Genomic DNA, 26,180 nt, shown 5'->3' with positions numbered 1-26,180 from the left:
AAAGTCTAACCTTCTTATAGCCATTTTAGCGTTGATTATGTGCCGAGAGGTGCCCTAAATGCCGATAAGCGGAACCAAACGCCTTCCCGTTAGTATTGAATGCAAAACGTGCACAACATCATTGAAATATTCTCGTATACATATGCACACTCTACAGCGGAAGCCCTGAATTCCTGACGTTACTTGTTTTGGCGATCGTACATAACGCCCAAAACTAAAGGACTGGATTGCACGTATACGTTTTAGTCGAATAGAAAATACTGCAGAAATAGGTTTCGAACAAACGCGACGGGACGACGTAACTGCTTGCACTTCGACGCGGAAGCGCAAGAATAAAATACGGTCTTTTGCCTCAAGCCTGTCGTAAACATTGCACTCAATTCACGCTATTTGCGGGATCGAACAGCAAGTCGCTTCACTCTGGCGTGAGCCGAGGAGGCTTTTAATCACTGCGTTTAGGCGTCACTAGTGATAACTAATTCCGAACATAGCAAGTACAGTCTAGCCCCAGCAGCATACCATCGCCTTCCACCGCGAGGCGAACACGTCTACAGCACACACACACACAGCATCGGACGCCGGCCTGCGGGAGCTTAGTTCCGGCTGTCGGCGATGCCACGTTATAGTTTCGCTCACCGCGGGAGCAACGTTTAAGAATACAGGAGCAAAAAAGAAGACCTATTTAAGAAGACAGGAGCAAAAAACGTGTTCTGTAAGTTGAAAATTACTGTTCACAGTGGAACGAAACCATTGAGGTGGTCCGCCCTACTTGCCGCGATGTAAACACAGGGGACACGCACGGGCCGTAGCGTACGCACGCTACTTTGCTGAAATAGCGTGCCTTTCCTTTACGGCCGCTCAACGCAAAGCCAGCTTTACTACTGCGCATGCGCAGTGCCAGCGACGCAAGGAAGTAGCGTAAGGTGACACTTTGCGTAGGGTTCAACACGCTGTACTAAAACTTTCTATTGTCCTTTTTAGGCTGCGTTAACGTTAGCGTCGAACCAACCGGCGACCGCTTGTGTGCGGCCCCCGCACGGAGCCTCGTATAGCGGCATCGCTGCCAGCATGGATGAGTAGCACCATCCAGCGGCAGCCAGGGGAGACGTTTCGTGAGCCAGACGTTGCGCACTCTTGAAAATACTAACTTCAGCCCAAAAAAATAAGAAAAATAAAAACGTTCGCGGGTGTAATTTTTAATGCAGGAATAGCACGCAGAGGGTCACTATAGATGTGGCTGTGCACACAGTACTGTACAAGGGTCGCACAATTATATGGACGACTATTGCACCAGGAACTGCATCGAAACCAAAATTAGCGTGTTGGCTTTCGGGATCGCCGTGTGGTCTATCTGATGGGCTCCCGTTATATTGTTTCTAGGTTTGTTTTTGCGCATTAGGTTACAAAAGCTTCCACTTAAGTTTTTATAAAATTCTGAAGGCATATTGTTAAAATATTTCTCACGCGAGTTTAACCACTTCCGGTGTACGTAGCGCGGTGTAGCCAGTGGAGGCGACACCTGTATTCACATTTTCACTATTCTCTACCTTACTTTAGGGAAGCTACGCCTAAGAGAAGTATATTTGTTTTTTCGGGCACCTAATCGCCCACCTAACCAAAAACTAAATTAATTTTAAACTAAATAAAATACTAAGTAAAAGGAAAAGAAAGTAATAAAAAAATTAATTAAGTCCCCGGGACCTAATCGGGTACCTAAATAGCAATCGCGTGCTCTGGAGCTCGCATGCTTTCTCTTCCCAATCCTCGTCTGAGTCTCATCGAGGACTTCACGTCCGGCACACATGACGCAAGGAACTTGCGTCCTCGATAAGATAACGAGGCTGACCGTTGCGTCTTATCACACCGATAGCTGCTTCGCACTTTCAACACATGCAAAAATAAGTTCTACATTCGGTTTTCGGCCGTCTCGGATAACGAGCGCCGAGGCGTAGAGATAGACAAGAGGGACTTTCTCCCGCGAGCCGCTCTCTCTTTACCTGGATGAACGCCAAGGGCGTCCCAGTGTTGCCAAGAGCGCATTACGCCTCTCACCGAGGCAAGAAGCTGCGGCGTGTGCAAATACCTTTGCTTGTACTCGGACTCAGACAGCCAACACGTTGATAGAAAAAAAATATCCCGTTGGTTTCAGGTCGCAGGAGCCTATGCCGATTGGGGGCTGGTCACTATGTTGTGTGCAAGTTTATCCCGGCTGTCCGTCTCTGGGAAGGGTGATGTGGCGAAGGGGGGCCCAGAGCGTAGCTTGTCACCCGTGCACCCGGTAGCAAGAATGTTCCGCTGAACGACTCCAAAGCGACACGGAGCTGATGCGGTAGAGGGGTGGAGCTGACATTGCTCTTTCATCATCGGTGTGAAGACAACTCGGTTCTTGTGAGTAACTTTGCAACATAATTCCTTCCAAAACAGCCGTGAAATGTTAGTGTGGAATAAATTCCTAAAATACTCTTCTCTTGGCGCAGTGACAATTTGGCTTTTACAATTTAAGAAGGGAAAGAGCATTGACGAACAGGTGATAAGGCAGAACGTGGTTATCTTTACCTTAATAAGCAAAAAAAAAGGCAGGCTCGGTATTAGTATAGAGATATAAGAGTACAACGGACAGCGTTGACAACAGAAATGGATTCCGCAATGCTAGCTCATTGAAGAATAAGACTGGCAAAATAGAGCCTGTTGGTCATTGAGGAAAGAAGCAACACTTCACGTCGCTGCCTAAACTTACAATAGTTTGCGTCAACACAAAGGCAGTTTACGAAGTTGTTGTATTTGGTTCCTGTAGAGTCGTTAAGATATGGTACCATATATCCTTAGATTGCGAGAAAGCAGAAGTGACAGCGTTCCTAACCGTTTGGAACTTAAAGAACGGCAAGTAAGATTCATATGTTGTAGAAATAAGCCTCTGATAATCGTATGCATTTCAGCACATTGAAGGCTTGGGGCCCTTGTTCTAGATTACGTCATGTAATACCACATACAAATGAGGTGAGCTTGAAACCTCTAATGCCTCTAGATCTAGATAGGACAGTCTGGGCTTTCTAAAATGGATGAGAATACAGTAACACCCCCTTCCTTAGTTCAGAGAAGAAAAAATTGCATAAAATCACCGTGACTATATAGATATAGCATTGTAAGGAGAGAGATAACCTTAATAAGCAGACATCCCTAGAAACGCTTGGGTGAATTTCAGAAATGCTGGTTGTGGGTTACGTGACAATGAGCACATCTCTCTTTCTTTCTATCACTGCAAGACGGTACGCAGGTGAAGAGTAAACGGGGCAGGTACTCTAGAACTACTAATATTTTATATATACACAATACAAGGAACCGGAGGAGACATGAACGCAGTAATTGTAAATGTAATCTTCGATTACCACACGTGTTACATGGTGATTTTCGTGACAACAAATACATTTCTTTCCTTGACAGCGCCATGAATAGGGCACCCACGCAGGCGTTGCCGTCATCCGCACTAAGAAAGGCGTGACAGACGTATCGCTTACGACGATTAAATCTTCGGTGGAGCCCTTATATTTCTGTAAGCTAAAGTGCACGAGAAGCGGCGGCAATGGTTGGCTGAGTGCCCTCTTTCCATTATCACCTGCACAGTCGCGCGATGGTATCAGCGCCCATCATCAAGGAGAGCTCCCAGTTTGCCCTACGTAGCATTTACAATTTGCCCCATGTAGCATTTACCGGAGGACAGCGGAACGCGATAAACTCCGTCAGTACCAACGTTTATAGACCTTAAACGTTAGTCAGTGCAACATGAACAAAACTTTTAGCGCGCTTGTTTAAACACCAACTTCTTAGTGTTTGAACTGGTTGCTCCTTCCTTGTGTCTTCTTTTTTGAAGGCTAGAAAGATGCCTTAATTAGCAATTAGGTGGTGTTGCTAATTACTCGTTTAGCGTTTCATCGCACGGCTGAGAATCATCTTTAATGCTGAAGTTTTCTGTCATATTCTTTGCCCTTTTGTTTGTAATACGAGATTGGTGTGAATCGTTTCTTAAAACAAATTGCAATATCCGGGTTGTAGCATGCGATAGTGGGGCATGGGGGAAGTCTTATGGGCAACTGGTGATGACGCTATCATCTGAAGACTCTGTGAGATGAATAACGTGTTTGCGCGTGCCATGGCTTCCTTTCATAGTGTACAAAAAATATTTGTTCGCGAACGCAGATCGCTTTTCTACGGGGACGTAAGTCTACACAGATTACGAATTCAAAGAAAGGCGGACGTCACAAAATAAAAGATCCTGAAACGTAGTTTAAAAAGAAGGAAAAATAGCGAGCTGGTTTCAGCTGAACAAACATTTGCTCGAGGCTTACAAAAGCTTTGTAGACTAAACACTGCTTTTGGAGATTATAAAACTCATTGATTCACCACGCTTGAATAATTCAAAAGTGAGTGGTGGAGAGTCTCATGAGTCATTAGTATCTAGCTTGCTATTGAGACAGTTTCGTCATTGCTTATGGAATGTTTTTGAATCAAGGGCACGCTTGAGTAAATCCCAGAACTTATTTACATATTTCCCGCCTGCTTTACACCGTAACGGATTTATCAAACTTTGCTGTATATTGGCGCTACTAAAAAGTAACGGCTACTCTTTAACTAGCGAGTTAAGTACAGACTATTTAACCTCGCTTCAGTCAGTTTGCAAAGCTAAGTCATCATTTCTCGAAAATTTGCGCCATTACCCTGGTGTCCCATTTTTTCTCTTGGGGCAACTACCATATCGCTGCAGCGATTTTATAATCAGTAAAAATCTGAAGTTTGCACGCCTTCTTTTTCTCTTCTTTTCAGTGCTGGGCTGCAGCTTAGCTACCTGGGTCAGAATACTTCGCTGTTTTGCCCCGAGCCATGGCGTCACTCAAGGATGACCCCCGCTTCGGCCTGGACTCTCGCCACAGCTGGGTAGTGGCGGCATTTTCAAGCTGGTTCCTTTTCATGTTCGTCATCGTGCAGCGCGTGTTCAGCGTCATCTATGTGGGCATTTTGAGCACCTTTGGCGTAACGAGGCAGGAGGCGTCCTGGCCCATGAACATAATGGACCTGTTCACAAGCATCACAAGTAAGCTGGCCTCGTTGACATTGTTGAAGGACGTGGGTGAAACTTTGTAGTTTCCTTCTTAGTGCCAAGACATCTTTTGACCATGACAGATCTGGATACGTTGTCACGCGAGAAATTTGTGATGCGTGACACATGGAATAACAGCTCCTTCGATCTTTACCGGGCAGCATATCATGGGTTTTCGGGTAAATGCCTAGGTTGCACTTTTTGACGTTGAAATTTCAAGTCCCTGGCGGCGTAGGTACGTAAAAGTGGCAGATACTGCTTTCTGAAGCCGCGCTTGCACGTGAAGTCGCGTTACACCTGATGTTCCAATGCATATATCATTCGCATAGGAAGATACTAACACGGTTTTAGGAAGCACTTTAGTGATTCCTATGAGAGCCAGGGTAATAGCGTAGGGCTCAGGACTCCTCCTTGTGGCACACCGCACGTGACGAGTGATCGGATGTCACTCCATCAAGTGTGGACATGGGGCCAATCGGTTTCATCGCTGTTGCGCCTTTACCAGGCGCTCTTTATTGGCTATTTGCAATACAGTGCCCCTATACTGTGTAACCTTCGGCGATCGTCACTACGCGTGCTTCAAAGTGCACAGGCACAAGCCCTACGAATCTGTTTTGGGTTGCCTCGATGCACATCAACAGGTGGAACGATCGCAGAAGTGCGAGTCTGCCCAATTCAAGTTTACCTCGCGCAAGAACCTCTTCGTGCGCACCTCGGACATGTGACAAGACATGAGTGTCATCCACTGTCGAGTGTTTTCAGGGACCGGCCGAATTCAAACTACTCCCGAAGTATTTCGGCGCAGCAACATTTGATGTCCTTCAGATTTGCAATCTCAAAAATATCAGAAGTGGCTCTATGGGTTGTACCTGATCTACAGGTGCGGTTGTCGATTCCTGGTATCGATAAAAAACCCCACATGGCGTCTTCGGTCTTAAGTCAACTTTCACTATTTTACATCAGTGAAATGTACGGGGAGGCGTCGCATGTTTTTGTTGACGGCTCGGTCACGGTGTCTTCGTCGGCAGCGGCAGTGGTTATGCCTGGGAAGGACCTGACCCAACGTTTTAAGATTGCTCACAGGACGTCGTCTACCGCAGCAGAACTGGTCGCTTTACGTGAAGCGCTCCGCACCATTTTTTATGAAAGGCCACAGCAGTGAATTATCTTTTTTGACTGCAAACCAGCGCTGCAGGTACTGAGGTACCCAATGAAGCGAGGCGCTTATGATTAGCTGACCACTGATGTCGCTATCCTGTTTAAAGAGTTGAAAGAAAAGGGCCACACGGTGGTGCTTCAGTGGATACCAAGTCACTGTGGCATCGCTGGAAATGCGTTGGCGGATGCAGGAGCACAGCAGGCACACCACAGTGGAACTCTCCTGTGTATACCGATCACAAGGCAGGATGCTAACGCGATACTCTACCGAGAACGTAAACAAGCTGCAGCCTTGCATTCGTCGGACCCGCAGAATCGACATGAACGCCTTCACCAGATCGATCCAGAGCGCAAGTTCTAGCTCAGTCATGCTCCTCGTCTTCGCCGAAGTCAAGAGACTTTGGTACACAGGCTGCGTCTTGGGGTAGCATTGACTCGGAAGTATCGTCACACAATCGGACGAGACGGCAGCCCGTACTGCCTTCTGTGGGGTTGTCCTGAGACTATCGAACATTTGCTTAGCGATTGTCCAAAGTACTCTAGTGAGCGAAAGAACCTTGAGACAGCATTACTACGCTTGGACACTCGCCCTCTGTCCGAAAAGATTTTTGGCACGTGGGATGACAACAGGAACCAGAGCCTAGCCGTTAATTTAAAGCCCTGCTTACATTTCTTGGTGACTCCTCTCTGGATTCTCGGCTCTAGGCGGTGACAAAAAGTAGCAGACGGCGAAATAATGTCTCAGTAGTTTTTTTTTTGTTCGTGGACGATAGTCATGTGCTGAAAAGTGAACTGTAGTCATCTGATTTAGCGTCCCGTTGTATGTGAGACGTTTATTGGTTTTACTGCTTGTACATAGTTCATTTGTCACTTTCATTGTCATTTCCCATACCTCCCATTATTAATTCCTTACTCTTTGAGTCCCCAGTACCCTCCCCCCAGAGGGAAGTAGCAGGCCCAAGATCAATTTCTCAGGCCGACCTCTTCTCCTTTTCAATAAACATTTACGCTCTCTCTCTCTCTCTCTCTCTCTCTCTCTCTCCTCTCTCTCCTCTCTCTCTTCTCTCTCTCTCTCTCCTCTCTCTCTCTCTCTCTCTCTCCTCTCTCCCTCCTCTCTCTCTCTCTCTCTCTCTCTCTCTCTCTCTCTCTCTCTCTCTAACTCTCTCTCTCTCTCTCTCTCACTCTCTCTCTCTCTCTCTCTCTCTCTCACTCTCTCTCTCTCTCTCTCTCTCCTCTCTCTCTCTCTCTCTCTCTCTCTCTCTCTCTCTCTCTCTCTCGTTGATTGCTTCTTTAACCGTCGATTCCACCGTCCTATAGGCAAAAAGGCTTTTAGCGGAGTTCGCTATTTTGTTGTTGTGTGCGCGTGATGTCTTGATTATGTTTAAAATTATCAAAGGTGCGCATGTTCTCAACTCGCAAAGCAGCCTGCCGGCGCTTCCAACAGAGGCGCAGTGCTTGTGCCGAGTACCTATCTTAGTTGTCGCGCGCATCGCATCATCAAAGCGCTCATATATCGACTGCAGTCGGAATACTGGATGCTACTGCAAAAATTTAGAAATGTGTGCTGTAGTGTGAAGATTGATCAACGGGCTGTATTTACACGAGCAACGCCAGGAAAGCGTACCAGTTATACGAGCACCGGAACAATCCGTGACTAAGACGATGATGATATACCTTTGAGGTCCTCCTTCCCACCGTTCTTTTATATTCTTACGTCACGTCCGGTACCACCGTTACATGATTTAGGGGAGAAGCAAGCTCTAACGCGCCCCTTTGATCCTTACCTTTGTGGCAAAATCAGCGCACAAGCTACATATTCACGCACAAACCGCGCAGTCTTTTGGCCGCTACTACAATACATTTCCTTTGTGGCATGAATTTGTTACAGAAAGAAGTTGCGACAATGAAAGAAAAACGAGCGCAGCACAGTATCGTGTCATGTTCTCGTCAACCGCAATAACTGCAACGCGTGACCTAAGTGACCTGTACATCACTGACACGAACCACTGGGCCGCTCTTAACCGCTCTCCCCTCTCCTTCGCGCACTGTGGTCCACAGTTCATCGCGCACTTTGAGCGGTCCAAACATTTTCAGGGAAAAGCTTAGCACAGCACGGTAAAAAGCTGGATCCTGCACTACTGTTTGATCTCAAACAAGCACGCGTCTTACGCCTGATAAAGTATATCCGCAAGAGCTGATGATTTTAAGGTAGGTTTACACCACAGGAAATACGGGTTTATAGCAAACACGCAATAAAACGCCAGATAAGTATGCCGTAGAAATGCTAGTAGCAGATGACGCGGCGCGGCGGAGACGATGGACGAACGCTTGATGACGCACGCAATGCTCACAGTGAAAATTTAGCTAGCCTCGTTGCGTAAGCACTGCGAATTTGCGGTACTTCGTGGGAGAGACAGCAGGATGCACTAACAGTAGCAGAGTGTGACGGCCATCTGACCGCATATTTTTTTCAACTGTGACCAGGAAAGTGCGTAAACATACGCCGTTGATGAAGCTTCGAGTGCATACTCGAACTCACACTCGCTCTCTGATTCTGACACACTGCAGACGGTTCTTTCATGCCATCCCTCCCCGCACGCTAACTGGCGGGCTATCTTGCTAGCTGGTTTGATCACTTCATTGTCTGATCATTTCTTTACTTGCTGTCTTGTAGCGTTTCTTGCACGTTGTGTTTTTTTTTTTAGATATATGAATTTCGAACTTGTGGTGTCCGGCCTCGCGCCGCAGTTTCGTAAGGTCAATAATGCTCATGCATGCAGACGAATAAAAGGCGTCCACCGCAACCGGGCCGCTAGGTCTTATCTCGACAAAGCTCCGACGAACATGTGGCAATAAACGACGATTGCCCCCAGAGCGGCGGCCGCTTTTCTGATGGAGGCGAAAAGCAAAAAACTCCCGTGTGTTCGAGATTTCGGCGCACGTTGAAGAACCCCAAATGGTCAAAATTAATCCGGAGCCCTCCACTGCTGTGCGCCTCATCGCCTGTGTAGCATCGGCGCGTTAAACCTCATAATAAAATCAAATCAGTTCTGCGTCGCCACCCAGCCATCTTGACTATAACGTATCCTGGCAAGCAAAAATGTAAATAAGAGTGAAGTGGCTGCTAAAAACACAAAGATAAAGGACTTATTTTTGGGCCGACGCTCAAAGCAAACATCCCTGCTGTGCCTGGTCTCCATTGACCAAAGCGGGACTGGTTATCAATCAAAAAGAAATCCGTGAGCATGAATCATTAGCTGTACGCCCAGGCGACGCAAACTGCGGCGTGGTTACAACTGTAAGCATCCCAGCTGCGTGTGCGTACAGTTTGTTCCAATGCCGACAAACTCGAAGTAGTTCTACACGAGCATTCACGTCTTTCCTCATATTATTGTCTGCTCGTAAGTGCCTCAATACGGGTGCGTAACGCTATGCGCTCTCCTCGGAGTTCTTCGGACACACACTTTTCCCCCAGATGGAGCTGGCGTGACTGTATAAGTCAGCTTAGTGGGAGCCGCAGCAGCTTTCACAGCTCTGTCGGCATACTAAAGTAAATTTTCTCGCAGAAGTTTGGTGCACAACAGTTGATACACGGGAAGACCAACTTCATAAAGATTAATGCACCGTGAGAAGTGTCCTCAAATTTCGTGGGTAGATTACTGAATAGTCTGGGCCGTGGTTTACTAGTTTCCTGAGGCGTGATTCCGTCCCTACGATACACCTTCCCGGGTCTTCCGAATCTGCTGAATTTCTTTGTATTCAATTTCCACAGCTCCCATCTTCGGCTACCTGTGCGCGCGTTTCTCCTGCCGCGCTGTTCTTCTCTGCTGTGGTCTGCTTGGACCCCTTGGTGTCATTCTTTGCTTCTTCGCACCCAACGTCGCCTTCATTACCGTCTTCTACGGCGCAATGAATGGTGAGTTCACAAAAAGAATTGTTTTGTCTCTGTGATACCAAAAGAAATTATGAAATGCGTTTCGCGCCTAACTGCGGTTTTCTTGCCACATGTGAGATCCTATCAGCGCCATATCCACTTTTATTCACAGGGCTTCGCAGAGGACCTTTGGAATGCATTTACCCTGAGATTTATTTACTGCAGGAATAAGAGTGCGGAGCCGTATCTGCGAGAATAGTCTGCAAAATAACTGCCAACAGATTGCGTCGCGAAGGTGGCTTACGATCGTAGTATACGCTTGCTGATGTAACGCCATGTTTGTTAAAGGCAACATTTCTTAGATCTTAAAGAATCCTGTGTGCAACTTGACATGATCAACCAACATATTTGGTTCACTGTCTTGATTGCACGGGCAGCTTTTATTTGTGTTCCGGACTGATTTGTGTCCAAAGACCAAAAATCAGACAGGCATTTTTTACAAACCTTAATAATGTTTGAGGAGGCGTTGCTCATTAGTCAACATTATCAATGAGGCGTTGCTCATTAATCAAAATTAATCAACAGCTAAGACAGCCGCTACAAGACAATGTGCACATTTTATAAAAGAAGCTGCTCAAACAGCTCCCTGCTCTGAGTGGGAGTTATCATCATCGCACGACATCGTTCATGACAAAACTGAGCTTCTCATGTGGAAATTTATGGTGCACAGTGCTTGTCGCATTACAATAAATTACAATAAGTTTCTTTTTACTGACGCTTTTCTTTCCAGGTGCCGGGATATCAGGGACCATGATGGCTCTCACCGTAGTCCTGGCGCAGCATTTCGAGAAGCGGCGAGCGACCGCGTACAGCATTGTATTCACAATTTCGGGGTTCAACACGTTCATATTTCCTCCACTCATCGAGCTTTGTATGTCTACTTACGGTCTATACGGAACGTTCCTTATGCTGGGGGGCATCTGCCTAAACTCTTTCCCGGCGGCAATCGGCATCGTGAGCCCTCCGTGGTCAAAGCCAACAAAACATAAAGTGAATAAGAGGGTTGCGGACACAGAGGCCAACAGGTCAACTCATGAAGAGATACAGTTGGCTCCTCACAGCGATCGCGGAGGAACTTCCCAAAGCAATGGACGCAGTGAAGATCCTCAAGGTGCTGATACGGACACGCAAGACAATCCGGGGGACGTCATTGAACCGCTGATGACACATCCTGAAATTAGGAACAAACAAGATGCCCCTCCAACCAATGTTAGCAAGATTGAAGTTTTGAGGAATGTGATGAAAGTGTTTTTAACAGCCCGCTTTTGGGTCGATTCAGTGTCTTTCGCCGTAATGTATTTGGCACTGGCCCTTTTTTTGACACTGACGGTGGACTTGGCCAAGGACAGAGGCATCGCTACAACTGAGGCAGTGTTCCTCTTGCACGCCTTCAGTGTCGGAGACGTCGTCTTCCGTGCTGTGTCTGGAGTGATGCTGGACTCCAAGCTCCTGACTGTGGACGGTGTCATGCTTTTAGGCTTCTTCCTCCAGGTCATCGGAATCGAGGTGCTTGCGACAGCAGCCACTTATCCTCTCCTGATGTTGGGCTCGCTTATCCTGGGCTGCGGAAACGGACTGCGCATGCCCATGGCTGGTGTGGTTCTAATTGCCGACTTTGGAGTGAAGGCGCTTCCCGTCGTGTTCGGGGGCTTCGCGTTAGTCTGCGGTCTCAACATATGGATACGCGCCCCGCTGATCGGTAAGCTGGCCTGCTTTGAGTGTGTATACTCTTAGCGCGTAAACATCAGCATCCAAAGCGAGACCAAATTAGAGGTCAATTATCCGTCCATACTACAGTGTGATATGGGTAAATGGTTATCTGCCAAGATATGGTTAATTTGCTTTGTCAGGGTAGAAAAAAAACGTATCGGCAAAACGTCGGTGACGCGATGCGGTACATCAAATGCTGTGCAGTTGTTGCGCCGCGTAACCTTGTCGGCTTTTCTTGCTTCCTTCGCGACAACGTTGCAATGTGCATTGCGTTACCCTGCGCGTGGGGCCATTGCATAACTTTACAGAGCACATGAGTCACTCACGGTAAAGTTACTCTAAAATTATATTTAGTGTGCAGATACAGTGTCCTCCCTACGGTGTATTTAATACGCGGGTATCCGTACAGGCGGGAGAACGTTAGCCAGTACAGAGATTTCCAAATGGTATCTTCGATCATACTATTGCCTAAAACTGAGCCGCCGCCACACTGCGTTATAAGGTAATCATCTCGGTAATGGATGATAGTTTATTGATCATGTTCATTCAATTAACTTGGGCACTATCTACGCTTTAGAGAAGCGAGAATGAATATGCGAACTTGTAAAAAACGAACGCTTTGTTGAATATACGTAGCTTGTCCGGTCCACCCTGTAGTTGTTACCGGGGCGCTGTCAAAACAGCACACGACGAAAGAGCACGCGACAGAAGAGCACCGACATAACAGCACGGCGTCAAAAGGGCACCCGACAAAACAGCACGCGACAAAACAGCACGGCGTCAAAAGCGCACGCGACGGAACAGCACGTTGACAAAACAGCACAGCGTCAAAACAGCACAGCGACAGAACGGCACGATTTTATGGAACGCCTAAATGGGCAAATATTTTTATTTTAACTTGGATAAAAACACTTTAGTGGGCGCAAACTGCTCTCTCTGAGGTTCTCTTCACGTTTCGTTACTCTTTCTCGGGAAAAATACTACGGCTTTGATTATTACAGCATGTGGGATATCCAAAATGAAAGAAGCAAAAGCCAGGGACGACATTTGGTAAAACTTTTGTTCCATTTTAGGTAGCCCTACAATTTTTATGATAATAATAATAATAATATTATTATTAATAATAATAATAAGAAGAAGAATTTTATTGCGATACTATTGTTCCTAATTGCTTCGTCACTTCTGTACTTCATCTGTACAGCACTCTGAAGCCTGTGTTTCCGGTGTTCCCGCGCCTTAAGATGGAGGGAAAGCCAGGGATGCCTTATCAGTGAACTTTGATCGCACCCGCCGCGAGCTCGACATGTAGTTGGCGACAGCGTCGCGCTGCTAGTGTGGATGCTCCGCTGAGCAGCCCGTAAGAATGCACACTATGGGCGCGCTTCGTGCCTTTTTCTTGCCGTATGTGCGCACGACAGGTGCAAACAAGAGTGGTATGCTGTGGTTCGGTTACTCAACGTTCAATGTATAGCATGGAAGCGGCAGTCAGTTTTAATTATTACGCCAAAAAACGCGACGACCCATCCGGAATCTCAGAATGGCCGTAACTGTGACAATAAACTTGTACGCTGTGGCTCGTAGCAAGCTCGATCTTTCCAGACTATGGCTTTGAGCCTTCAATAAAAGCATAAATAGAAACAAATCAGGAAGCCTCGATCTCTGAACTTCAGTTTACAACGGCAATCTCAATCGCTTTCACTGGTAGCATGACGCATTCTTGCATTTGTGGGATGCTCTGAAATGGTAACACTACTTAACTGCCCCGAAATTCCTTCTAAGAGCTTACGATATTTTTTGTGTGTTCAAAAGGCAACATAAAATTACTGAATTTTGATCAGCGCAGAGATATAAATGTAACCGCTCTAACGGGTCTTTTAAATGAAATTTTAGCGACTCTGAAGGAAGGTTTCATGAATAACGGTTTCGGATCACCTATTTACGGCTTTCGTCGCAAGTGAACTTGCGAATTGAATTGTCAACGCACGCAGTACAATCAACATCTCATGTTTAGCTAGGTTTTCGCAAAGTGACAAGCAGGCTTACAGTGTGCAAACCAAGCTTCTGGGACCTCACAGTGAGCACAAATTTTTTGTGACGGCTGCTCTGTTGAAGATTTGCGTTCTTTTAGAATCTAACAGGTGCCTGCAACAGCGAGATGTGTTTGCATTCTTGCGTATAAGGTCGCTTACGAACCCTAAAGACGGCAATAAATGAAGTTGCGCTGTTGCAGATGTAGTAAAACATTTCCTTTTTATTTATCGTTGCAAATCAGCGTAACGGGTTCCCGGTAACTACTTTGTTTTGTAAACTGAATATCGCCTTTGTCTTGGCATTTAATTCTTGAGGATTGGTAAAAAATTAAATTCTGCGCATTTCCATTTTTTTCGGGAAGGGGGAGGGGGGGGAGGGGGGTCCTGCCAACGTTGCAAGAGCAGCGAGAAGAGAACGCATGTAACGCGCGCGAAAAGCCAAACTATGGTTATCAGTAATATTTACAATCGAAACTACACTAGGCGTCGTGTTCTGTAGCGGTAAAAAAGCAGTACACGTATTTTCCAAAATGTATAACCCCCCTTTGGTCCGAGATTGTCCAGAAATTGTGGGATGCCTTTTTCAAAATTGTATTGAAAGCAAGCATTGTGGGAAAAAAAAAAAAAAAACCAGAGAGTCATGGCACACACCCCACACACATGTGGGCAACAACGTGCATTATATATTACGCGTTTTCTCCTCTTTTTTTAAACTTAGGTCTACCTTAAGAGGTTAAGACGTGACCAAATTAGGCATTTGGTTATGCTGAGTGAGACACGTTTCTGGACAAGGTGATTCATGCCGGATTTGAAAATGATATATATGAAAATGACACACAAAATGCCACATGACTGACGCAAACTCACAACTGCTTAATTTTACCGAAACATTCCCCCTAAATACTCTTGCGCATCCATAGAAACGTATTTTAAATAATACGTAAAATTAGCAACTCGATACAGTTGAATAAGTGTTTATTCCTCCTCCTGAGTATAACCAACGACGGTCCAAAAATGGTATTTATTTTAGAAAAGGTACGGGAAGGACACGATCACACAGACGCTTGCGGGTGTAAAATACGTGTCCGGTAATGTATGGGCGATAGCGCACGGGTCGTGTGCACTGTAAATGTTTTTGTTTGTTTCTTCTTTCTATAAGGACACAGCGCAATTTTACAAGGGCTGATGGAGGCGAAAAGCAAAAACGCCCGTGTGTACGAGATTTCGGCGCACGTTAAAGATCCCCAGGTGGTCAAAATTAATCCGGAGCCCTCCACTACGGCGCGCCTCATCGCCTGCGTTGCGTCGGCGCGTTAAACCCTACAATCAATCAATCAATTTTACAAGGGTGTGGAATTTCCACGCGTATGCACAGGTCTTGTCGCTTCTTACCCGTTTCGCGTACTAAACTTTTATCCTTGAAATAATCGCCACGCCGCCTTCAAAAAGCACCCTTCGACGTTCCCGAAACGGCAGACGACTGCACTCAACAATAAGGAAAGTGCAATGTGTGGAAGCAATGTTTATAACACGTTTCGCACTCAAGCGGTGACCACAACGAAGATGTTTCGTGGAATTAAACCAGCGCATAAACCCGCAACGGCCGCTGATTATTGCGTTTCTAGAGGAAACGAGCACGCAGAGGTTACTATGTCATTGCTTACTGCCAAACGAGCACACATATTGGTTGTTTTGTCGTGTGCAGCACGCGCCTTGCGCCGCACGCAACGTGAAAAAGCAGACGACGCGAGAGCGCCGTCCACACTCACGGCCGGACTGGAGCAGCGGCGAGCGCGCACTTTCATACGGCCTGCGCACCCAAGAAGGAACCAATACAGCAGATTCTTTACAGTGGGGGCGCTTCGAACCAACCCTCTGCCCTTCCAACCCGCCTTTCTGTTAGTCGACGCATCGCTTCTGGCCGAGCGCAGCTGTGTGTTTTTGACAGTGCGCTTCGCTGCCGGCGGGCCGCTCAGCCCGACCGGAGCGTGAATAGCAGAATCACGTTTAGCTAAGCGATAACCCTATCTCCCTCGACGGGAAATCATTCGCGTCACTGGTCGTGCCCTGTGCGTGTGCAAACCAAGACATCATTCGAAAGGAAAAATAAAAAAATAAGAAATGATATTATACACACAGAACACAAATAAGCCGGAATGGGAGTAAATGGCTTGTGTCATAACTCAGTACCAATTCGGAGTTTTCAAAACTCCTTCCAATGGGAGTTTCGCCTTACTCCCATTATTTCGGCAGTTTTTTCAGTAGCATATGGGAGTTTCATTTTACTGCCACTACAATGGGAGTTTACAGGGGTACCATTGGGAGTGTATTGTTTCCTCCAACTGGAAGTTTTCAGGGGGCGCATTCGAGGTTTTTTTTGTGTGTGTTTTTGTGCGCTTCATATATATGCGCTGCAGTTGAATTTATTACTGCATTTGGGAGTTCTTAATAAGGGCACAGGCCGAATTTTTATTTTTCGTTGGGGATGACGTTATTTCTAGTCTTTTTCCGCTTCAAACGTTGAATGGCGAAACGTGAAAAGTTTGTTTTCTGCACAGTCAATTTATTGCATAAAAATTACATGAATACGATACACGTGTGAACACGTTAATAAGACAATAAAAACACTGAATCAACAAAACACCTACATCGAGAACACAAGGTATCTTGGTAAGAACTGTATCTACTACAACACTCCTCAACGAAAAAAAATTTAAGCCATTTGCAAACAATGAGGTCAGCATGTCGTCGGTGCGCTGTTTGCTTGCACCTGCCTCCCAAACGCTGACGTTGCCGCACCCCCTGGCACGTTCTTCTGGAAGCCACAACGGCACATTGATTAGGGGGATAGCAAAACGCTTTAAATCTGCGGTAACAAATACATAAGCATATTGTGCATCTGACCTGAAAAAAAAAAGAAAAAAAGAAACGGCACTGTAAAGACGCTGAACTTGTCACTCTTGTGTCCAACTTTCCGTAATGTCTGAATGTTTGTTTAAAGCTACGCAAAATTGCACTTCTGTCCGAGACACCTGCGCTCACTAGTTCGTCAAAACGAAGTGTTCTGCTGTTCAAAAGGGTGCGCGGCCCCTGTGACGACCAACTTCTCAAAATGCTTCCTTTCCCTCTTTTCCTTGCCTGTAGTGTTCTGGGAAAAAGCTTCAGGTTTTACCCCCCGCACTGCCCCTCTCTCCCCTCACCGAAAGTTAAGGAAAAATTTCGGTCGGTGTGACACCTGCGCGTGCCACCCTTCAAAAAAAAAAAAAATAAAATAAGCAGTCGTCTGTCGACTCTACAGAATGCTCCCTCGAATGGAGTTTGCTGGTTATAGTTACACGCGCCTAGCGTACGGAGAGCTCCCACGGGGCCCCGCAACACCACCTTGTTGGGCCCCGACCTTCTCCCTTTCCAGTGAAAGCAATTAATCGCCGGCGGCACGCGGCAGTCACCCTCCTCGTAGCAGGCGCGGCTGGCACCACACCTACTTCTCAATAAAAGCGGCCGTCCTGCGACGTTTGACCGGCCAACTTCACCCTCGCTTGCCAGTAAGCCACAGACACAGCCTAACTACAGTGGCCTAACAAAAACACCTAACAGCCGTCCACAGTTCGGACAGTTTTCATTCTGCTTGCGAGTGTGAATGAGTGAGTGTTCCGCTCGAGACCCGCGCAAATACGCATTGTTTTCACACCGTTCGGCCTCCCCAATGACGTTCCGGGCATGGTGCCGTCTTTCACGCACAACGCTCACCTCCAGTGGCGGAGAATCGCCCGTGCAGTGACGCGGGAAACACGTTGAGTTTATTTGACGCTAGAAGGGGCACAAGTCTCCCAAAATGTTGCGTACAATAAAAAACGTGAAAATCTTACCTTCAACCACCTCGCAGAGGCACAACCACGTTGTTTTTAACGAGCCACTCTCAGCGATCACTGCATTTAGGCCTCGCGTCGGCTGGCTTGCGTATACCGTCGGCTCGAAAGTCGGTGACACGGAGGCGACGTTGCAGTCCGTCGCACGTCAGTCCAGGCTGGTTCCACAATGTTCGCAACGAGCTTCGGTTGTTGGGAAGCACTTCACATCCGTTCGTCCGGCCGCAAGTTCACACTGGCAAGAAATTTTCGGGGACGCTGGAGCTCACACGACACACGACACCAACTGGCAGCCATTTTGTAAGGACGCGTAGAGGAGGAAGGGGTGAAGGAGGAGGAGAAGGAAATGGAGGCGGCGTGGGAGTTTTCAATACTCCCATTAGGACAAACGCAGTAATCACAGCTAGATACTGCGTTTTGTGAAGAGGTACAACCGTGGTAAATGCGCTTATTTACGACCGCTTGTGGCCCCCGGTGTAAACTGGCAGTTTTTCCACCATCATACTACCACACGTGGGAGCAGGCCGCCTGTCGTGAGGAGTTTAAAAGACGTATTCCAGCCAAGAAACTCCCATTCAGGCTAACTTGTGTTTTGTGTGTAGTCACGGAAAGTGCCGTGTTTATTTGCCTGTCTCACCATTTTCATATAATACAGTCGCTGATAAGATATGAAGACCTCGCATATTTTTCGTCATGCGCCCCGCGTTGAAATGTTTCTTTCAAATGTTTGATTCGGCGCTTCCGAATGATAATGTTAGGCTGTTTGACCCTAATAGACCGAAAATTCAGAAGGGGGTAAGGAATCAACTATTTTAAGAACGCCCATGTAAATTAACACTGGCAGGTATCACCTGTATCCACGGCAGGGCTAGGGCAGCGGCAAATCCGCGCGCACCGCTCCTCTACCCCGCCCGTGCTGTGGGTCAACTGGCGAGGGTTGGTCCGAAGCGCCACGAACTAGCGGCGGTAGAGGAGCGGCAGGAGCGGTGCGCGCGGATTTGCCGCTGCCCTAGCCCTGCCGTGGCTACAGGTGATACCTGCCAGTGTTAATTTACATGGGTGTTCTTAAAATAGTTGATTCCTTACCCCCTTCTGAATTTTCGGTCTATTAGGGTCAAACAGCCTAACATTATCATTCGGAAGCGCCGAATCAAACATTTGAAAGAAACATTTCAACGCGGGGCGCATGACGAAAAATATGCGAGGTCTTCATATCTTATCAGCGACTGTATTATATGAAAATGGTGAGACAGGCAAATAAACACGGCACTTTCCGTGACTGAAATATCATTTCTTATTTTTTTATTTTTCCTTTCGGATGATGTCTTGGTTTGCACACGCACAGGGCACGACCAGTGACGCGAATGATTTCCCGTCGAGGGAGATAGGGTTATCGCTTAGCTAAACGTGATTCTGCTATTCACGCTCCGGTCGGGCTGAGCGGCCCGCCGGCAGCGAAGCGCACTGTCAAAAACAGCGCTCGGCCAGAAGCGATGCGTCGACTAACAGAAAGGCGGGTTGGAAGGGCAGAGGGTTGGTTCGAAGCGCCCCCACTGTAAAGAATCTGCTGTATTGGTTCCTTCTTGGTTCCGCAGGCCGTATGAAAGTGCGCGCTCGCCGCTGCTCCAGTCCGGCCGTGCCACACTAGGAGCGGTTCGTACCGCCGCCGCCAGGGGCCGACTGTGTTCGCGCTCGGGGCGAATAGCAGGGGAGCAACTCATTGTACGTCTCCGTGTGCGCATCGGTGCGCATTATACGCTCTGCGTTCCACAGCAGCCACTGCCCCTTTGTTCGTCTTGGCGGCAACAAAAGCCGACCCAACCCTCGTTTTCGCTGAGGAGACGGAGGAGGTCGAGGGGAAACGAGAGGGGGCAGTTGCTAACATGCGCATTGAGTGGAGGGATTTTGAACACGAGCCAGTTTATTTTGAGAGCGGGACTTGGAAACAGGCAAAACGCGTTCGGGTTGTTCCGTGGTCCACCCGTTCTTGCATCAATCGTTGCATCAATCGTTGGCTTTTCATTGTACCATGACAAGTGACAGTCTTTCATTCTCGCAATTTCTGGGAAAGTAAAGCCGTCAGAAAGATGCACACGAACATGTTTATGTATTTTAGCGAATGAACTGCATATGTTTCTGCACAAATGCGGTTCCCAACAACAGAGTTTGTTGTTTATGGTGAGTGGCCTGTTTTCATGAGCTCACCTGCTGCAGTCAGCAATTGTTAGGCTCCCGCAACACGCCGGCAAATTGAACAAAGCATGTTAGCCAGCAGTCTTCTAAGCCTTGCAGCAAGATAATAGGCGTCATAGATAATAGCTATATGTCATATTTTCGGGGAAAATCAAAAGTATCGAAGCTGCAAGCTGCAAAAGTATCAAGGTCCAAAACCTTAGTGCTGCTTCGCTTGATTCCAACTGCAGATATCGAAGCATTTCAGATGAAGAGCACAGTATCGCAGCTTAGGTAACGCAGTAAACCATTCATCGGGTAAAGTTCGTTTTTTTAAATAGCGAGAAATCGGCGAGCGTGATCGCTAGTACAGCTTTATGTTGTCTGATATTCAATTGTGCCGGCCCACTCCCATTTTCGATACATCATGTAACCTGAATAATATTGTGCCTGTAAAAGCGCTCACTGCACAGCCTGAATCGTGATACTCGCTTCTCAAGCGTTAATAAACGAAAGGATACCAGCAATGGAAGCACGGGAGAACATACTCGTACGACGACAAATTCGCATGCAGCATTTATTTCAAATAATTTCAGCCTTAGCAAATATATTATGTACGGACCGATGCAAACACATTGTGCACAAATACAAACATGTAAAGACAAATAAACTGACCCCCTCCCTGCTTCCCTTATACAGGCGCTCATGCATAGGTGAAGTAGTGGTGGGACATTTTTTTCCTACTTTGAAGTTGGGACATGTTTTCCGGCACCATTTGTTCCGGGACTATCAGTTCCGGGGCCAGTAGCTCCGGGACCATTTGTGCCGGGATCATATCGCCCGCACATCGTGCGTATGGTCTTCTGCTTAGCAGTTACACAGGAAAAAAACAAACACGCCTCAAGTTTAACGTACACTGCGATGACGTACACTGCAAACACCCCACGAGATTAGCGTTGCACATCCTATAGCAGTTTTTTTCGCAATAAGGCGGGTGTTCGCGAACCACTTCCGTGCGGCCGGAGCCATGCACAGCGGATTGCGTATAACGCGGCTCTTTTTACGCCGCACCAGGCACCCTCAAACAAATTTAACGTTCTCTCGCATTTAGCAACATATGCCTGCGTTTATCTTTAATAAAGTAATTGTTTCTAGTAGAGCTACGGGCTTTTGGGCCTCTATTGATGCTGGCGCGCATGTTGGTATGAAGGCCGGATCACAGTCTGGTACGCCATGATGATTAAGATGATGATTATGATGATGATGATTAGAAGCCCTCCATCTGTATCGGGACGTCCGTTGCCACCAACCAACTTGCCTGTCTTACTCTACTCATTAAACCTACCCTTTATTACCCTAACGGGTTAGCCCTCCGCCTACCGGTTTTAAACTCGCTTCTCCTATTGCCGTTTTCCGCAGCGCCACCTGTAGGGGCTGGAAAGAGCGGATAGCGTTGAGCCGCTGAGCCAAAGAAAGCGAGTTAGATGCCCGCAATGGTGGTTGCATTTCAAATGAGGGAGAAGAGCGAACACGCCGGAGTGTCGCCGTTTAAATGCACGCGAAGAAGTGTGAAGTCCTTCACTGCGGAGCATCCCATATTCCAAATTTAGCGTTCTGGTTGTGAAGCCTAAAAAAGCTGAGAGAAATGAAAGCTTTTGTGTGCTTCTTTTATTGAGTCCGCACTGCGAATACAAAAAAAAACGGCATCAAGGCAAGAAAAGACCTTAACCCGGTACCGAGGCATGCTTTGCAGCGGCCGTGATCTTTCGGCTCCCACAAGAAGATCTTCTCTTGCTGCTGTTTTCTTTTTCTGCTGTTTTATCGAAAGTGTAAAAAAAGAACAAGTGCCAGTTGAAATAGGCATGCCTCAGGTTATCATGAGCCGCTGCAACCCAAATCACCTGGAATATGATGGAAGCGAAAAGCCGAAGTGTAATTCTTAAGCGCTACTAATCTGACGGATAATTTGCTTCTTACTGAAGTCCTACACCACTTAATTCTAATTTATACATGGGGGTTTAATTTGTTTAACAGCACAGAGGAGCTCTTAGTGGGTAAGAAATATTTCCGCAACAATATTGCGCGTCAAAGCAGCGTCCGCGAATATGAGCTACTGTGGATCGTGGCTCATTGGTGACCTGGCAGCTCACATTCTTCACTTTAGTGAAAAAGACCGTCACTATACATCGAAGTTTTCAAAAGAATGGCGTCAATGAGCAAATGAATAATTCAAACAACATTTATAAGAAAAGTAATTAAATAATAGAGGATCCAGGAACAATCCTCAGTAAATTGACACAGAAAAAAGTGTTCACGAAATATGCAGATTCATGGCTCTGCGTTAAATTACCACGAAAAGGGCACAGATGCCGTCTTTATAAAAATAGATCCCTGAATTCATGGCCAAAAACCAATCAATACAACGGGATCGAGGAACCACCTTTAATAGGCAATTACTGGAGTAGTCGTTTCATAAACATAATTGCACATATAACCATGCGTGAAAAAGAAAGTAATACGAACAAGTAAAATCTGTAATTGATATCAACGGCTCACTATGTTGTGTTGCTTCAGCCTATCACAGGCACACCTAAATCTCTTCCTGTACCGAAATCGCCCTCCACTGGAATATGCGGGTGCCTAAATGTCCATGTACTGATATGTTCCTGCACAGATAAGTCTTGTAAAAATAAGTTCAAATGAATGTGCTTTTCTATTCCTTACTTGCCGCAGAATTTGGATTCCGTTCCGGCGAGTGCACTATGCCGTACTACCTAGCAACGCCACCGCACCCAACTTTTACAGTGCTCATCTCTTGCAGTGTGCTGTTTTGTCGCGTGCTGTTTCGTCGCCGTGCTGTTTTGTCGCCGTGCTCTTCTGTCGCGTGCCGTTTTGACGCCGTGCTGTTTTGGCGCCGTGCTCTTCTGTCGTGTGCGGTTTTGTCGCTGTGCGCTCTTGTCGCTGTGCTGTTTTGACGCGTGCTGTTTTGACGCGTGCCCTTTTGACGCCGCGCTGTTATGTCGGTGCTATTCTGTCGCGTGCCGTTTCGTCGCGTGCTGTTCTGTCGGTATACCGTTGTTACCACCTATTTCACAAAGTGATTCTTCTGTATTTTGGTTGTTATAAATATGTTTTTTTTTTTTCATTAATGTTAGGGTTGTGCTAAGTACTTGCCGGTGGGTCAGCATTCCACTACAAAAATATTAGGATATTTGCACGACGGCTAAAACCAACAAACTTTGTTTCCACAAATTATAAAACGAAGGAAGGCACGATCACTTACATCGCATACTGTTAATACCATTTATGGTGTAGGCAGTACCTGTTATAGAAAAATGCGACTACTTGAGTAGAATCATCAGGAGGCCTAAAATACGCCTAGGAAGTGTTATTTGCCTAGGAAGTGTTATTTGCCTGCGTTGGAAAAAATTTCCATTATCGCGATAGTTTTCAGACGTCTGCAGACCTATTCTTGCGCTTAATAATAGCACAAGTAGTGGAGCAAATAAAGTCTGTGGGGTTTTGTGTTACTTTAGTGCAGGGAGCACGACGGGTGTTTTCTGAACGGCAAACGGATGGCCGAACTTCACGTTTGACCATCTGTGATCTAACAACTCCTGGCATATCAATGTCTCCTATCGGGAACAGCGGCCATGCACTCCTACCTTTCACTTACAAAAAATAATCATGCACCCCTCCGTCTAGCGACGACGGTGGTTGAACGCGAAGCTTTCTCGTGAAGTATTCTATGTCGCAGACAGTTTGGGCTTTGACTCGTTGTGCTTCGTCTTTAACTTACGCACAGGTTGGAATTTTGATTGCAGCGACTTAGAATTTGACCCCCCTTCGCCATTTGATTTCTCACGAATACAGCTTCGCGTTCAGTTATATCGTCGTTCTGGGATGGAGGGGTGCATGATATTTTAAGTCCAGAGCACTTTAGGCGCTCGCCTTGTCCTCCTAGCTCGCTCGCTCGACCCGAGTATATACAACACCAAGGCGGCGTTCCGGGGTAACGCTGTTGTTCGCGGCGTACCCCAGAGGCTTCGAAAGCCAAGCGGTTTATATAGTCATAAGCGTTCGAAACTCGTGAAACGCTGGTGCTTGCCATACATCTTCCCGTTGTTTAGCGCAAGGAAACTATAGGTACATTTTAGGAAAAATATACGTAATTAACCCGCAGCGCCCGCGTTCTTTTAGTTAAGGACGCCCATTGGGTTGGTTTTTACGGTAGTAAACGCAAAATGTGGCAGTGCAACGCCGGCACGTGCGGGGAGAAAAGCACAAAGGGAACAGAACTCCCGCTGGCGCAGTTTCAGGCAGGGGGCGCGCGAGCACTGCGAAGGCGGGAAATTTGAATTGCATGGCGTGGTAGCAGTGAGCGGATAACGGCGGTACAGCCCATTATGGCGAATCACTGCTCTGCACTTCCGACAGCTTTCACATTGAGTGGAACGGCTTTAATTTTTTTCTAACTTTGCACGTCTATGCACCCCTCTCAAAATCCAAACTGGCACGACCGCGTCGGAACAGCGCAATCAAATGGACGTCGGCTTCATAACGCGAGGGACTCAGGTTCGATTAATACCACGGGAAGGGTTTTTTTCTTCTTTCACTTCACCCACGATCATCATCATCATCAGAGAAAGATACGCCATCAGTGAGACATAGAAAGGTTTTTAAAAAGAGGCAGTGTAGAAACAAATGCCCATACAGGTGCAGGAGAATGGCACGAAGGTTGTGAGGTTCTTCCGACAAGCCACACGTTCGAAAAAGTAGGGATAGCTTCATATCGAATGCAAGGATCCAGTCTAGTGATAGCAATATCTTCTTGCATGGAGAAGGGTGTGGTAAAGTACTTCATTTCTAGGTAAGAGACCAGTGAGGTCACCTCCGTCCCCTTACTTTGTATACGCACCTGGCGGCTATTGAGTGGTTCCCGGGGGTTCGACGGATTTGTGGCTTTCTAGTAGATTTTTGTAGATATTCAGCGTTTCGTGGATTTAGAATGTGGATCTTCGACTACATTGTGTACATTTTGAGGCACAGTGTGCCCCGCCACCACTTGTCAAGATAAAATTAAAACAAAATTCCACTCTAGAATTGTACCACTGTTGCTGCGACAGAATAGACCATACGGTTCTTTTTCAAAAGAACACGTGTGTTGGTGAACCTACCCTATAGGATGCGCATGGTGTGGATCGTTCGTTTTCTGGACGTCATTCAGTATGTGGGCGCTAGGTTGCGAGTCTTTGAAGTTGATGACCATTTTCACGTATTAATTACACTGCTGAGTCCTTTTTCGAGAGATGCATGGTGCGCTCGCGCTGTGCTGGGCTGAGAAAAAAAGTCTTCGTGGATGCCTCTTGCGGCATCATGGGCGCTTTTCATGGTGATCTACGACGTGGTAATCGGGGAGCCACCCTATTATGCAGTCGCAATAAAAAACGCTTTTTTTTGCTGGTTGCCCCAATTATTAAACTATACTGATGTTCTGAACAGTATTGAAGAATTGAAAACACGTTGTTACGTGAACCCATTTCTTTTGTGGCGCCTCGGTGGAGGCAAAGCAAGCACTTGTGGTACAGCGATGGTAAGGATTGAGGTAGCTAAAATTGTAACGTGCACGGCTGGCAATTTAATGGTTATCAAAATTTTGCCATGGGCCTGTGTTTTTCTTGATTTTTTTATCTGTCATTCGGTATTTCTTGACATGTTCGTGTGCTGCTGTTCTTTCCAGGTTACTTCAGGGACACGCACGGTGCGTACGATGGTGTTCTTCACGTTGTGGGAGCCTTCTCTTTCGCTTGTGCTCTCGTCTGGATGGTGCGGCTTTTCTTGAAGCGAAGGAAGACTAAGCAGCTCGCTCGGAATTCAAATGTACAATAAACTACGTCGCCTATCAGCGAATCTTACTTTGTTCGGCTTTTGCAGTGGAAGCGCCCTTACATCTCGCGACATATTAAGCAAGTTACATTTTTTTAAGTCCTTAGTTCACGGACCGCCATTCGCGGCATGAAGCATAACATTCGCTGGTATGACAGGTAACGTTTACCAGCAAAAAGTCAATGCGAGTAGAGGATATCATTTTACTGACGGTAGAAACGAGCCGTTATTACCCAGTGAGGGTCCTATGAACTCAGCAATACTTTGAAGTTCCCACACTTCATGGCCGACCAACTGTCACCCGAAAACCATGATAGCCGAAGGACAGG

The 26,180-nt window shown here is 46.8% G+C and overlaps 1 protein-coding gene across 2 annotated transcripts in view; it reads left to right on the top strand.

Moving 5' to 3' along the window:
- The window catches only part of LOC144145385 (monocarboxylate transporter 12-like), a 29,668-nt gene extending 3,793 nt beyond the window's left edge, over positions 1-25,875 (top strand). Inside the window, exons 2-6 of one of the 2 annotated variants that reach the window (XM_077676973.1) lie at positions 2,150-2,388; positions 4,819-5,086; positions 10,023-10,166; positions 10,915-11,883; positions 25,706-25,875. In XM_077676973.1, the coding sequence (XP_077533099.1) occupies positions 4,876-5,086; positions 10,023-10,166; positions 10,915-11,883; positions 25,706-25,854 (1,473 nt within the window). In that variant the 5' untranslated portion in view covers positions 2,150-2,388; positions 4,819-4,875 and the 3' untranslated portion in view covers positions 25,855-25,875. The remainder of the gene's footprint in view (positions 1-2,149; positions 2,389-4,818; positions 5,087-10,022; positions 10,167-10,914; positions 11,884-25,705) is intronic. The other variant, XM_077676974.1, reaches the window with a different exon arrangement.
- The last annotated feature ends 305 nt before the right edge of the window (positions 25,876-26,180 follow it).

Source organism: Haemaphysalis longicornis, unplaced genomic scaffold (assembly GCF_048455015.1).
Source record: "Haemaphysalis longicornis isolate Haplotype H1 unplaced genomic scaffold, Haemaphysalis longicornis Haplotype H1 scaffold_7, whole genome shotgun sequence".
In the NCBI taxonomy this organism is placed as follows: domain Eukaryota; kingdom Metazoa; phylum Arthropoda; class Arachnida; order Ixodida; family Ixodidae; genus Haemaphysalis; species Haemaphysalis longicornis.
This window is presented reverse-complemented; position numbering and strand designations above follow the sequence as displayed.